General features: G+C 36.2%; 1 protein-coding gene across 1 annotated transcript; it reads left to right on the forward strand.

The window, feature by feature from the left end:
- The first annotated feature begins 2,818 nt into the window (after positions 1–2,818).
- LOC149393230 (jacalin-related lectin 19-like) lies at positions 2,819–3,783 on the forward strand. The gene is made up of 3 exons (XM_089617487.1): positions 2,819–2,892; positions 2,998–3,228; positions 3,333–3,783. The coding sequence occupies exons 1-3, from the start codon at positions 2,878–2,880 to the stop codon at positions 3,573–3,575; spliced, it is 489 nt and encodes a 162-aa protein (XP_089473613.1). The 5' UTR covers positions 2,819–2,877; the 3' UTR covers positions 3,576–3,783.
- Positions 3,784–16,412: the final 12,629 nt, after the last annotated feature.

Raw genomic sequence — 16,412 nt, forward strand, 5'->3', positions numbered from 1 at the left:
TTTTGTCAATCAGTGAATAGAAAGTATAATTATATTACACTTTTTAGAATGTATTTGTGTGATAGCATAATAGATTCTTATATATGTTTAGCTTCTTATGTATATTTGTATATATGTTTTTTTTTATCATTGAGTAATAATATCCTCCTTACAAAAACGTATTTTTGTGGTAATATTTAAAATAATTAAGATTTCTTTTGAATTTTAAGGCTGTTAGTTATACAAAAATATCACTACGTACCTTTCAGCAACATTAATTGAGTAATCTTGAAGAAAAGCATTTATATTTTATTTTCTCTAATCCATCTTGAATTCATAATTTCATGCAAAAAAAAAAAAATTAGGCTTATTCATTATAAATTAATGTAATGTTGGAATCTATATCTACATTTTTTGGAAGTATTAGCTGTAGGGTTGTAAATGGAGCGAGTTGTATTGCACATGTTTTATGCATGTGATACGTGAATCTTAAACCGATTAAGAACGTACCGAACTAATTTGTATATATGCTTGTGTTTGTAATAAAAAATTTATCATGGAAATGGAACATATATGTTAGTCAAATATAATTTTTGTCAATCAGTGAATAGAAAGTATAATTATATTACACTTTCTAGAATATATTTGTGTGATAGCATAATAGATTCTTATATATGTTTAGCTTCTTATATATATTTGTATATATGTGTTTTTTTTTTTATCATCGAGTAATAATGTCCTCCTTAAAAAAACGTATTTTTGGGTAAATATTTAAAATAATTAAGATTTATTTTGAATTTTATGGCTGTTAGTTATACAAAAATACCATTACGTACCTTTCAGCAACATTAATTGAGTAATCTTGAAGAAAAGCATTTATATATTATTTTCTCTAATCCATCTTGAATTCATTATTTCAACAAATAATTGGCTGCGTAGCCATCTAAAACACTAGCAATTTCATTTTAGCCAACCATTCGTTAATTTCCCGTAAATAGTCATCTTGCTTACGTGGCAGCTTATTAATTGAATTAGTTTTACATTTTTGCCCTTACGCTATTTTAATTAGGCAGTTTTTTTTTTAAATTTCGAATTAAATATTGAAACCGAATAGGGAAGTTTTCAAATTTGAAATTTGAATTTTGAGCAAATTTTGAAAGTTTTCAGCTCATTAATTGTTATGTATTTGGAAATTTTCAGCGTTTACTTTAGATAATTAGTTTCTATTTTCGTTGCAATTCATTATGGATAAAATCTGTAAATATATTCTTCATTCATTGATATTATTTTGTCTTCCATATTCATAATTTCCAGAATTTTCGTGTCCAAAATATTTTCAGAATTTTTTTCAGTTTATTTACACGATTATATTGTAAATATGCTTTGTATTTACAGTGAATACACTGTAAATATGCTTTGTATTTATAATAAATATACTGTAAATAAGCTTCATATTTACACGAACATACTGTAAAAAAAAAAAAAAAAAAAAAAAAAAAAAAAAAAAAAAAAAACTGTTCTTCGCGGAGTCCATAATATCGATCGGGACCTTTGGACGCAGATTCTTCTCTTCTCGGAAAATTCAAACAGGGAGCACGAGAGAAAAAATATTAATATTAACCGCTTCTCAAACAAATCGAACTAAATCCGCCTTCCTCAGCACCGACACACAACGCCCTAGACTTTGCCGAATAACCAGAGCCTGCGATTGAAATTCAGCCTTCAATTTTAACCAACAAAAATCAATTCAACAGCTTCAATTCATCCAAACCCGTCAGACCAAACAGGGAGCACGGGAGAAAAAAAATCAATGATAGAGCTTAACCAAGCAAGAACATACAATCAGCCATTAGTCCCACCCTACACATTTTCACCTTCTAAATACCATGACGAAGTCAATTTCATCAAAATTACAACACATCAACATAGATCTAGCCCTTTTTATTTCCATAACGTACCTCGAGCAAAACGGAGCATCTCCGACCACCGATCGGAGGAATTTCATGAGGGCTTTTGTTACCCATGTCATGAACTTCATTTTATACCGGCGGTGAACACCACCTCCCTCCGGTGATCGGAAAACTCAACATTGGGGCGGAGGTCTTTTCCGGCGAACTCCCACGACAATGAACCGAAATTTTTAGCAAGCATGATGGATGTTTTCTTGAACCTCTCTTCGACACGATCGAGTTCATAACACTTGGAATCACCCAAATCGGAGCTCAAACGATAGAGATATGGTCAATTGAAGTTTTGAGGAAAAAAAATGAAATGAAATTTTTGAGAGAGAGAGAAAGAGAAAGAGAGTGACGGGAAGAGGAAGAAGAAGCCCTTTTTTTTCTTAAAAACAATAAATGAGATTGGTTGCATGTGAAGTGTGAACACATGATACGGTTATAATTACCTCTTCGATTTTCGCTATCATTAATGACCAAATTTTTGAGCTGATTATCCTAATAACACTGATACAAATTGGGCGGGAATAACTAAGGGTAGTCTCGTCCTATTTTTTATGTAAATAAATCCACATGGCTATTTACCATTAATTAACAAAATGTGGGCTAAAAATAAATTGCTTATTTTCAGGAGGCTATTTAGCTTAATTACCCTTATTTCAATGCGAAAAAAATAGGCTTATTCATTATAAATCAATGTAATGTTGGAATCTATATCTACATTTTTTGGAAGTTTTAGCTGTAGGGTTGTAAATGGAGCGAGTTGTATTGCACATGTTTTATGCATGTGATACGTGAACGTTAAACAGATTAAGAACGTACCGAACTACAATTTCTCTATAAATACAGGTCTGGTTATCCAACATGGTCTTCAACCAATTTCAAAGCTAGCTTGAGAGTTGGGATTACTTTACCCGTAATATTCTCTAAGAGGGCTACGGAAATGGAGGTGACTAAGGTACCCAATTATAATTTAATTGAATAAAGTTGTGCGTTTTCTTTTCACTACTTTGTTACTGGTTATCTGTCACATATTCTTAGTTGTATATTTTCCATGTCCTAGAAAAGCGTTGCGGTGGGACGATGGGGAACAAGAAGTGGGACAAGCGTTGCGGTGGGACCATGGGGAACAAGAAGTGGGACGCAGTGGGACGACGGAGATAGCTTCGATGGTGTAACAAAAATCACAATAAGGTCTAGTAGTTGTATCGACGCCATTACTGTGACCTACATAAAAGACTACAAGCCGGCCACCGGAGGAGAGCATGGAGGCGATGGGGGTGACAAAAAAGAGGTTGATACCATATAATTACTATCCACACTTAGAACTAGGGGAGACATATTATTACCTAAAAAAAAAAAAAAAATTGCTTATAACTTATACATGTATTGTTTCAGATGGTACTGGACTTCCCAGATGAACAGATAACTGAAATCAGTGGGTACCTAGGCACATTTGCGGGTGTGAAGGTGGTGACGTCACTCAAATTCACGACCAACAGAGGACAAGTCAAAGGGTTCGGCAGAGAACAAGGCACGCCTTTTACTCTTCCCATCAAACATGGCCGCATTGTTGGCTTCTATGGAACCGGCGAAACCTATATAACTACCATTGGGGCTCACATCTCCCCGCCCCTCTGATTGTCCTCCATCCATCCACGCCTTTGAATTATATATAATTGAACAAATAAGATCTCTCCGTGAGATCACTCCGTGTTTCATTATGTTTCATACGTTTTAATAATCCTTTGGCTTCGAATGCTCATACTTTCGACGTCGATATGGGAGGCACCCCCACTGTGGTGGCCGCGCGCCTTGAGCAATAATAAAAGTTTTCTGTTTTGGTGTCTCAGAAACTATGGCCCACATCTACATAAAACAATATCCTTCCCACATGGGCACTTGAGCATTATACGCTATTGTAAACTAGCCATAATTTTCTAATTTTTAAATGAATAGCCATTGGGACTATTAAATATTGATAGAGCATTGCTATTTCACACCATCCCGAATTTGGACGATCCATACAACATGTGACAATTGGACGATTTTAAATAGTTCTTTTGGTGTTTATTACTTTTGGTGGTGTAGTCGTGGCAGTCGTGCATCGTGTCAAAAATCATTTCCGATATTGATAAGATGACTAATATGCCCTTCCTAATTTTTTAATAAAAAATTATTATGACAAAAATGAATAAAGTAACGTCAAATTAATAGCTAATAGAAGTCAAATAGTCATTCATTATCCAAGATTTTGTGACTAATTAAATAGAAAAGGCTATCAGACTAATTGTTTAATCCACACGGCATTCAAATTTATATACTATTATATTATCAAAATTGGCTTCTTAATTAATAAACACAACTTTGAAATGTTGGTGATTTGTGAAAATCAATTTTGTGTTTGTTAAATAAAGGGATTGTTTGTTTTTTTTTTTTAAATAAATAAATTGCTTAATTATTTGTTTTAATATTTCTACAAAAACACGTAGCTGTGATATTGCCTTTAAAACTAAAAAAAAAAAACGATATTCAATCTGATTGCCTTTATTGGAGATACGTATTTTTAAAAAAAATAAGATATGTGACGACCCGACTTTTCGGACCGTCTTACTTATCGTACTTTTTGAAACTTAAGAAAATTTGAGGTAAATTTTTTTTTTTAAAACATAACTTAAAATATAAAGTTTGAAAACTCGTAACCTAAAAATAAATTTTCATTTAAACTTGATGAACGAAAACAACCGAAAAGTTGAAGTTGCATAATGAAAATTTAAAACCAACAAAATACCATCGTAAAATAAATAACATAAATAAAGTCGTAACCTTTAACGAAATTGAAAAACATAACTTAAACCATGAACAATAAAACCTTGGGTTTGGATTATTGAAAAACTGAAAGCAAAGCGGAAGTCTTTTATTTTCGAAAACGGCAACCATAACTCAACCCTCTCGCTATCGCCGCCGCTGATCCACCCTCCTCACTTGTTCATATGTTGATTACCTACAACACGGACATGTATACATAGAGTGAGCTAACGCTCAGCGAAAATAACTATTACTCACAAAACATAAGCAATAAAATAAAAATGCATGAACCGGTTATTATTACTTTAAATTTTAACTGTGACATGAGATACCCTATTAAAAGTCTATCGTATTTTAGTTCGGGGGTCCCCTAGAGTAGCCGTACCGATTTCAGTGTACACTTTGGTAACGAACCATGGGGCTGCGACCTCCCATAGAACGCCCCGTCACATACATAAACATATGAGGAACTCTCTATGTGAGCCCGTAGTTCGGCTCGAGAAATTCCTCTAGTTACCTCCGTAGTTCGAGGCGGTACGACTCTCTTACTTACTTAACTTATTAATCGTGTTTATTACGTTAAAAGCATGAGCGACATAAGATAAAAACATACATGATAACATAGCTACTTTGCCGTTTTGCATTAACACATCACCAAGACCTGTCTTTGACGCATCGCTGTAAATAGACAAAGGTTCTCCACTTTCAGGGACTATAAGTATTGGCGCGGTGGTGAGTCTTCTTTTCAACTCGCGAAAACTTTCTTCACATTTCTCAGTCCACTCATACTTCTTATCTTTCTTTGTGAGGGCGGTGAGTGGAGCAGCTAATGTAGAAAACCCTTCAACAAATCTTCTATAGTAGCCCGCTAAACCGAGAAAACTCCTGATCTCTGTCACACTTCGAAGCGGTTTCCAATCATTGACGGATTCTATCTTGGAAGGATCAACGGAGATCCCATCCTTAGAAACAACGTGACCAAGGAAATGCACTTTATCGAGCCAAAATTCTCACTTCCAGAATTTGGCATATAGCTGATGTCGTCTCAAAGTCTGTAGTGCAACTCGCAGGTGCTCTTCGTGATCTTCGACACTCTTAGAGTAAATCAGAATGTCATCAATGAAGACTATTACAAATTTATCCAAGACGTCGCTAAAGATCTTATTCATCATATCCATGAATGCTGCAGGTGCATTAGTAAGTCCAAACGGCATGGCCGTGAACTCGTAATGACCGTAGCGGGTACGGAATGCCATCTTTGGAATGTCGTCTTCCTTGACTTGCAATTGATGATACCCAGATCGCAAGTCTATCTTCGAAAATACTTTTGCTCCCTTGAGTTGGTCAAACAAGTCATTAATCCTAGGAAGCGGATACTTGTTCTTGACGGTGACCTTGTTAAGCTCTCTGTAGTCGATGCACATACGGAAAGATCCATCTTTCTTCTTCACGAATAAAACCGGTGCTCCCCATGGTGAATGACTTGGGCGAATGAATCCTTTATCCAACAACTCTTGAAGTTGTGTTTGTAGTTCCTTGAGTTCGGCTGGTGCCATTCGATAGGGTGACTTAGAGATCGGTCCGGTACCAGGTAGTAATTCAATCCCAAAAGAAATCTCACGCTCTGGGGCTAGGCCTGGTAAATCCTCGGGGAAAACATCAACAAAATCTCTCACCACGGGCACGTCGTTTGAAGTTGCTTCTACATCCTTAGTCTTGTCCACTACTGACGCTAAAAATCCATAACACCCTTTACTCATCAATCTTCTAGCTTGTAATGCCGACACCAACATCTTTGGTTTCTTGAGTGGCCTTCCTTCAAAGGTGAACCCTCTTCCCGTTACCGGTTTGAAGATTACTATTTTACGATGACAATCGATCATTGCATTGTTCTCGCCTAAGAAGTCCATACCCAAGATAGCATCAAAGTCTTTCATTTCTAAGACAATGAAATCGATCCTTAACTCATGACCAGCAATTATTACCGGTACTCTTTTTAAACAGTACTCTGATAATAGCACATCACCAGACGGTAATGCCGTCCTGAAAACCTTCCTAGTTTTCACTACACCATCGCCTAATTTTCTAGCCAGTTCTAACGAAATAAAATAATGCGTAGCACCAGAGTCAAACAATACTAAAGCGTCAAAATGAGCTATATGAAGCTGGCCTGCTACCACATTCAAAGAGCTGGCTAGAGCATCGGCGTTGGTGTAAGCGTAGATGCGGGCTTGTTGTGGTGGTGGAATTTGGGTAGTTGGAGGTGCTTCTAAACGAACTTGGGAAATCTGTGGCCCTTCGATGGCAGCTTGCATGAAGTTAAGTCGTCCATTCGGGTTGTGTTGCTGATATTGTCCATTCTGAGAGGAGATTGATTTTGGACAATCCTTGAGAAAGTGACCAGGCTGACCACACTTGAAACAGGTCATGGTTCCCTTCTGGCACTCTCCAGGATGCATCTTCCCACAAGTCTTGCATACTGGAAAGGTCGTTCCCTCTACCTTGACCTTGTTGTTGGCGTTGCCACCATTTCCAGGATGGTTTCTCTTCTTTCCATTCCCATTCCATTGGGGTTGTGCCTTGAAGCCTTGACGGTTATGGTTAGGCTGGGGATTTACTTATTGGTTTGGCTTCCTATTGTCGGGTCCTCTGCTTTGACCTTTCTCCTCTTTTCGAGACTTGTAAAACTGAGCTCGTTCCTCCTTTACTTGGATCAAGTGGTATTCAGCTCGCATGGCACGCTCGAGGCAGTCGGCGACTGTGGTAGGTGGCTGACTTCCACTATTAATGGCTAAGGCCAATTCCGGTCGGAACGTTCCCATCATCCTCCTAACTCTTTCTGTCTCTGTTGGAACCAAGTGAGGACACAGTCTGGCCAATTGATTGAACTTACTAACAGCTTCAGTCACAGTCATCGTCCCTTGCTTTAGCTCCGCAAACTCCTTCTGCTGAGTGTTCATCGCTCGCATGTTGAAATACTTATTGTTGAACTCCTCAATGAAGTCTTCCCAAGACATAGCGCGTGTGTCTCTTCTAGCAGCCACTGTCTCCCACCAGTATCGTGCATCCTTCTTCAGAACAAAAGACGCGCATACGACTTTCTCAATTTCCGAGATATTCATGAAGTTGAAGATCTTCTTCATCTCTGACATCCACTCATCAGCCACTAAAGGATCAGTCGATCCTTCAAAATCTGGAGCTCTCATCCTCCTGAACCTTTCGAACAGATCATCAGCCACAACAACTTGTCCCATCTGAGATACATTATAGGGAGGTGCTGGTGGTGCTTGTTGATCCTCATCCACATTTCCATTGACTTGGGGAAGATGGTTCCTCAACTCTTGTATCTCCACTTCTTGGGCTTCGATACGTTGCACCAATGCAGTAACGAGTACTGCAAGATCTGGATGGGCCGCTGGCTGAGGTGCAGGGGCTGGACCGTCGGGATTCACTGCTGCTCCTTGTTGTGCGGGAAACGGAGCGGCATGATGAACATCTTGCATTGGGACATCAGCGGCAACTCTGCCTCTTCCCCTACCTCGGCCTCGTGGCCTACCTCTGCCTTGTCCTCGAGCAGCTTGAAAGTTTTCGATTTAAGATTTTCGAAGACATTTTCGCGATTAGGGTTTTTGCCTACTATAACTATTAGGATTGATTATAGAAAATACTTAACATGCAAAACACCCTCATACAAGGAACTTTATGAAACTAATAAGATAATTGTGCTTTCCATATTAAGTAACTTAAACATATAATCCAAAACTGAAAGTGATACTCAAAGCCAAAAAAAATAAAACCAAAACCTCACAAAAATAAATAAATAAATAACGAGTGCTTTAGACTTCGGGAAAGAGATGAGGAAAGAAGAGTGATGGTTTAAATCAATACGAAGACTTAGTCTTCTTCTGGATCGTCTTCACTAGGATCTTCCTCTGATTCAGATTCGACAGGGTCCATACTAGTATCGTTCCCTAGTGGCAAGTCGTCATCGTCGGCCAGCTCCATGTAGTGCTTCATGTGCCTCAAGAAATCTTCGTAGGTTAATCCAGGCGCAGTTTCATTGGTGCGATACTTCCCTCGTTGCTTTTCAAACTCGGAGAGCCCATTCCAGTAAACACTAATAGCCTCATCATCATCGAGATGAAAAGGACAGCGATGGAACATGTCGGAGGAACGGTTGTAGTACTCCCTTGCCGTCTCCCCATCCTTCATCTTCCATGAACTCGAGATTTGACGGTAACGTTTTCTCTCCAATTTTTTCTTTCATCCTTGAGCGGTGAAGTTTCGTATGACCCCGTCCTTCATGTATTCCCAAACGATTTGGGGATGCTCCTCAACCTTCCTTTTCCAGTACTCCAATACTCTCCCTTGTACTTGTAGTTGCGCAAAAGATAACTGTAGAGGTTCCCGAACTTGCAACACTTTAAAACGAATGTCCATGTTGTTACACCATTCCCGCGTGCCAATGATATCTGTCACCTCGCTACTAAGAACTGGAGGTTTCGTCTCTAAGAATTTCATCCGGAGGTTGCTATCGTCATTGCGGCATCGAGTTTCCGCGATCACGTGCTTTGTTACTTCATCATCCATCTAATAAGAGGGGTAAGGAAAAAAATAACTAAAGGTACAAAAATAAAACAAAACTAACTTACTTGAGTAGGGGGGCATCCGTGCGATCGATAGCGAAGGGGTCGTAGGTTCGTTGCTCTGATACCAACTGTGACGACCCGACTTTTCGGACCGTCTTACTTATCGTACTTTTTGAAACTTAAGAAAATTTGAGGTAAATTTTTTTTTTTAAACATAACTTAAAATATAAAGTTTGAAAACTCGTAACCTAAAAATAAATTTTCATTTAAACTTGATGAACGAAAACAACCAAAAAGTTGAAGTTGCATAATGGAATTTAAAACCAACAAAATACCATCGTAAAATAAATACCATAAATAAAGTCGTAACCTTTAACGAAATTGAAAAACATAACTTAAACCATGAACAATAAAACCTTGGGTTTGGATTATTGAAAAACTGAAAGCAAAGCGGAAGTCTTTTATTTTCGAAAACGGCAACCATAACCCAACCCTCTCGCTATCGCCGCCGCTGATCCACCCTCCTCACTTGTTCATATGTTGATTACCTACAACACGGACGTATATACATAGAGTGAGCTAATGCTCAGCGAGAATAACTATAACTCACAAAACATAAGCAGTAAAATAAAAATGCATGAACCGATTATTATTACTTTAAATTTTAACTGTGACATGAGATACCCTATTAAAAGTCTATCGTATTTTAGTTCGGGGGTCCCCTAGAGTAGCCGTACCGATTTCAGTGTACACTTTGGTAACGAACTATGGGGCTGCGACCTCCCATAGAACGCCACGTCACATACATAAACATATGAGGAAGTCTCTATGTGAGCCCGTAGTTCGGCTCGAGAAATTCCTCTAGTTACCTCCGTAGTTCGAGGCAGTACGACTCTCTTGCTTACTTAACTTATTAATCGTGTTTATTACGTTAAAAGCATGAGCGACATAAGATAAAAACATACATGATAACATAGCTAGAAAGATAAGACCACTACTACAAATGTTGGATTACACAACGGATATTCCACAACGGAACACAATACCGTTGTGGAATCTATATGCTTCAACAACGGTATAGTTGTACCGTTGTGCTTCCACAACGGTACAGTTGTACCGTTGTGGAATCCCGGACATTCCACAACGGTACAGTGACCCGTTGTTGGATCTCGCCGCGGCCAAGGCATCAACTCGCCGCGGCCAAATGCTTCCACAACGGTACAGTGTACCGTTGTGGGAGAACTGTAAAACCAAACATTTCGCCGCGGCGTGCTTAAGCCTTGGCCGCGGAGAAATGTTTCCACAACGGTACAATAATCCGTTGTGGAAACATTTCGCCGCGTCCACGTATATATTTGGCTGCGGCGAGATGTCGCAGACTGGAACTTAAAAACTTCCCTCTCGATTTTTTTTCAAAAATTTCATAAATTTCATTCTCTTCTTCTTCTCTCTCTCTCCCCGACCAAAACCCACTATCTCTCTCTCTCTCTCTCCAACCCACGCCCACTCGCCGCCCCTCTTTCTTCCTCCGCCGCCGTCGCCGCCCTCTTTCTCTCTTCTTTCTTCTTCTTCTCCGCCATTCTCTCTTCTTCCTCCGCCCTTCTCTTCTTCTCACCTGTTTTTCTTCCCCACCCTTCTTCTTCCCCGTAACCCTCTCCTTCTTCTCCGCCCTTCTTCTTCTTCCCCGCCCTCCTTTTTCTTCTCCGCCCATTTCTTCTCCCCCGTCCTCATTTTCTTCTCCGCCCCCTTCTTCTTCTCCGCCCTCCTTCTTCTTCTCCGCCTCTCCTTCTTCCAAACCCACCAAACCCACTCTTCACAAACCCACCAAGCATTCCGACCCACCCCAACACAAACCCACAAACCTTGCCTCCGACCACAACCCACATCTCTGACAACTTCATTGACTCACCACGCCCCATGCTCGTCGTCTTCACTCCGGGTAAGTATTTTTTTTATTTAATTCGTATTTTTATGTTGAAATTAGGTTAGAATTGTTTATTTGTGTCTAAATTATATAGATATTGAATATTGAATTTGATATTTATGTAGAAAATGAGTGTGAAATTGAATTTTGGTTTGAGTTTATGTTGGATTTGAGTTAGAATATTTGATTACCTTGAGTTTGAGTTGGAATTGAGTTAGAATATTAGATTGAATTTCGGTTTTAGTTTGTGTTGGAATTGTTTTGAATTGAAATTGAATTTCGGTTTAAGTTTATGTCGGAATTAGTTTGAATTAAAATTGAATTTCGGTTTGAGTTTGTATTGGAATTGGTTTGAATTGAGATTATGTTTAATTTTGTTTTTTCATAGATTATGTCTACTACAACCAAGGAAGTGGATAAAAAAGGTAAATTATTAATTACATGTTATTTGAAGTATTTCATTTACACGAATATTTGTTTTCTAATGTTTTTTGTTGTTGTAGTAGACAATAACAAAAACCTTGCCTCCGACCACAACCCACATCTCCGACAACTTCATTGACCCATCACGCCCCATGCTCGTCGTCTTCACTCCAGGTAAGTATTTTTTTTATTTAATTTGTATTTTTATGTTTAAATTAGGCTATAATTGTTTATTTGTGTCTAAATTATATAGATATTGAATATTGAATTTGATATTTATGTAGAAAATAAGTGTGAAATTGAATTTTGTTTTGAGTTTATGTTGGATTTGAGTTAGAATATTTGATTACCTTGAGTTTGAGTTGGAATTGAGTTAGAATATTAGATTGAATTTCGGTTTTAGTTTGTGTTGGAATTGTTTCGAATTGAAATTGAATTTCGGTTTAAGTTTATGTCGGAATTAGTTTGAATTGAAATTGAATTTCAGTTTGAGTTTGTATTGGAATTGGTTTGAATTGTGATTATGTTTAATTTTGTTTTTTCATAGATTATGTCTACTACAACCAAGGAAGTGGATAAAAAAGGTAAATTAATTACATGTTATTTGAAGTATTTCATTTACACGAATATTTGTTTTCTAATGTTTTTTGTTGTTGTTACGACCCGACTTTTCAGACAGTCTTACTTATCTTACTTTTTAAAACTTAAGAAAATTTGGGGTAAAATTTTTTTTAAACATAACTTAAAATATCAAGTTTGAAAACTCATAACCTAAAAAAAATAAATTTTCATTTAAAACTTGATGAACGAAAACAACCAAAAAGTTGAAGTTGCATAACGGAAATATAAAACCAACAAAATACCATCGTAAAATAAATATCATAAATAAAGTCGTAACCTTTAACGAAATTGAAAAACATAACTTAAACCATGAACAATAAAATCTTGGGTTTGGATTATTGAAAAAACTGAAACCAACGCGGAAGTCTTTTATTTTCGAAAACGGCAACCATAACCCAACCCTCTCGCTATCGCCGCCGCTGATCCACCCTCCTCACTTGTACATATGTTGTTTACCTACAACACGGACGTATATACATAGAGTGAGCTAACGCTCAGCGAGAATAACTATAACTCACAAAACATAAGCAATAAAATAAAATGCATGAACCGGTTATTAGTACTTTAAAATTTAATCGTGACATGAGATACCCTATTAAAATTCTATCGTATTTTAGTTCGGGGGTCCCCTAGAGTAGCCGTACCGATTTCAGTATACACTTTGGTAACGAACCATGGGGCTGCGACCTCCCATGGAACGCCCCGTCACATACATAAACATATGAGGAACTCTCTATGTGAGCCCGTAGTTCGGCTCGAGAAATTCCTCTAGTTACCTCCGTAGTTCGAGGGGGTACGACTCTCTTGCTTACTTAACTTATTAATCGTATTTATTACGTTAAAAGCATGAGCGACATAAGATAAAAAACATACATGATAACATTGCTAGAAAGATAAGACGTGTTATAGATATTCTAATGCACAGCATAAGATAATAACATAAACTCGTACATATCGTCATATCATACATACCAAGCACATTCTGAACAAAACACACACACAAAAATTCACACAATACATAAATACTTCATATCACATAATACTTAGTAGATTTTTTTAACTAATCCGTGTTGCAGTGAGATTATTCTCACCTTCGCTTCGGAAATTACGACCGTTGGTCGAGGACGGCTCGGGAAAACTAGACGGGTCGGAAAAGCTACGCTGCTCGGAACCTAATCGATGGAAAAAAATTATTAAGCTTCTGTAGAAGAAGTTCTAGAGACAACTCGGGTTCTGGAAATATCAAAATTTCGGCTGAAGGTGTAAAATTACGAAAATACTCTTCGGGTCGATAAAATATTTTTTTGAAAAATAAATCTATAAAAATTACTGTAAAAGCGAAATAATATTTGGAACACTTCATATTTCAGAGGCATATACAAAATATGCTCAGATTATTTAATAAAAAAATAAAAAAGTATAAGAAAGCAATATTTAGTCTTTTTAAAAACAAAAACTGTTTTGGAACGATTCTGCGCACCGTTTGGAAATTATCCCTATTGAATTCTGTGGGCATCCAAAAATTCTAAAATTTGGAGTAAAAACCATTAACATATAGAAGTAGGCCGTGAATAAAAATTATATCAAAAAGAATTTTGTAGATGTATAAACAAGACGTTGTTTTGTAAAAAGAATCGGGGTAAAAACAAGTCTGTGCACTGATCGTAGTTAATTCATAAAATAATATTGATAACTCGAAAACTTCTGAAATTTAAACCACAATTAAATAACATGTGAAAGTAGATTCTGTAAAACAATTAGATTCAATAACCGTTTGTAGCTATTTTAAAACGTGTCATTTCGACACTGCTTAAAATTGATTTCTAAACATGAAATATTAAACCTAGTTTTTTTTTCTTATGAAAAACGAAATAAAAGCATAAAAAAAAAATTAAGGAATAGTATGAGCTGAGCATAAATAAAAAATACCTTAAAAGAGATTGAAAAAACTCACTAACACTTCTTGAACCAAAACTTAGAGATTAAGGTGACTATTTGGTGATTAGGGTTTTTATTTTTATTTTGGAAAAGAAGGAGGGATAGAGAGGAAAGGGGAGAGAAAACGTGGGTGAGAGGGCTGGGGAGATTCTGAAGAAGAAGAAGAAAAAAAAAACAGCGTGTAGAAGAGAAAAAAAAAAACAAATAAAGTTGTTTATATATATATATATATATAAGGTTTTTGAAACAAACCCTAACTAATCCTACTTTTCGTCAACAAGATACGCGCAAGGAGAGGAAAAAAAAACAAACCCTGATGTGATACTTCTAGAAGGAAATCATTAAGAAAAATTCGTTACTTTTCATGTATGATACCAATTACTTTTTACGGAATCAGATAAAATGTGTGCATATATATATATATATATATATATATCATATTCTTTTTAATTTTTTTTTTAAAGAAAAGTCATAGGTTGCGTAACCCAACCAAACACATTTTGTATACTTATATAATTTAATTACATATATATAAAACACTGACATATATATACATATATATATATATATATATATATATATAGTTTTTACGTATTCAAAAAGCAAAACGAGTATTAATAAATATCTTTCATCACTTTTCATATATACACATATATGTATAAATAAATATATATATATATATCTATATATATATATATATATACACACACACAATAAGCATCATAAAAACTTGGATAAAAAAAATCAGTAACAAAACTTCATAAATATTTTGAAATTGTGGGGTTTCACAGTTGTTGTGCGTATAAGGATTTTTTTTTCGGATTTCAAGCTTGACAACCAAGGAGTCTGAAGTAACAGTCAATCAAAGTTTACGCACAATTGAAGAAGTCATATGCACCGGATAACTTAGAAAAATTTCGAGAAGAGTGGGTATTTTACGTACAAACTTTTATAGAATGTGAATATTAGTTTGATTTTGGATGATATAGATATTTGTTTATTTGGATGTTTCTTTTTATATATATTTGGTTTTGGATGTTATGAATATTTTGTTTTGGATATATAATTTTATTTCAGGTTTTTTAATTAGAAAACTACGAAAATAGCTCTCAGGTACAATTTCGCCGCGGCGAAACTTTACACAACGGTACAATTGTAGCGTTGTGGAAAGATTCGCCGCGGCAAACTATACACGTTGCCGCGGCGAGATGTTTAAATCTATTAAATTTTTCCACAACGGTACTTTACCGTTGTGGAATCCCTAAGATTCCACAACGGTACGAGTACTGTTGTGGAATCATTCCACAACGGTACTGTACCGTTGTGGAATCCCCTGTTTGTAGTAGTGGACGTGTTATAGTTATTCTAATACACAGCATAAGATAATAACATAACCTCACATGTCGTCATATCATATCATACCAAGCACATTCCGAACAAACACACACACAAAAAATCACACAATACATAAATACTTCATATCACATAATACTTAGTATTTTTTTTACTAATCCGTGTTGTAGTGAGATTATTCTCACCTAGATATCGGAATTACAATCGAAGACCGTCGAAGGAAAATGATGCCCTTAACGACTCGGAACCTAAACAGAAAAGATTAACTGTTACTTATCAGGTAAGAAAAGGATTTGATACATGACTTAGTTTCTGAAAATTTTCAGAAATGAGATCCGACGTGAAAATACTAAAATACCCTTGGCTATTAGGGTTTCGGGGAAAGCTAAAACTCTGGAAAAACTTTTGTAAAAAATTCTAGTACGTATAAAATATAATTTTGAGCACTTTTTGTAAAGGCATCACGGCCAAAATAAATTTTTAGCTGTTTATTAAAAATAAAATAAGATGCAACAATTTGGCTAAAAAAAAGAACTTGTAAAAAATCAATCTGCGCATCGTTTCCAAAATTCTTATACCGTAAAACTTTTTGATTGAAACTTAAAATAAATTACATATTTAGAAAAACGACTCATATTGCTAACCATTGCAAAAACTTTTGAATAAAAATAATTAACGAGCAATTCACACTAAGCGTCTGAAAAACGATTTCTAAAATTTGATCAAAACTGTAAAACTGGTACGCGCACTAATAAATTCATAAAATATTATGTACAGCCTGAAAATATTTTTCGATTGCAGATTTAAAAAGAAGACATCTTA

Source organism: Urtica dioica, chromosome 6 (genome assembly GCF_054948205.1).
Source record: "Urtica dioica subsp. dioica isolate 48M chromosome 6, U.dioica_male_clone48M_v1_H2, whole genome shotgun sequence".
Classification (NCBI taxonomy): Eukaryota; Viridiplantae; Streptophyta; class Magnoliopsida; order Rosales; family Urticaceae; genus Urtica; species Urtica dioica.

Coding starts and splice junctions, on each gene's coding strand:
- LOC149393230 (XM_089617487.1), top strand. Junction 3,229..3,332: donor ATGGGGGTGACAAAAAAGAG/GTTGATACCATA, acceptor GTATTGTTTCAG/ATGGTACTGGACTTCCCAGA.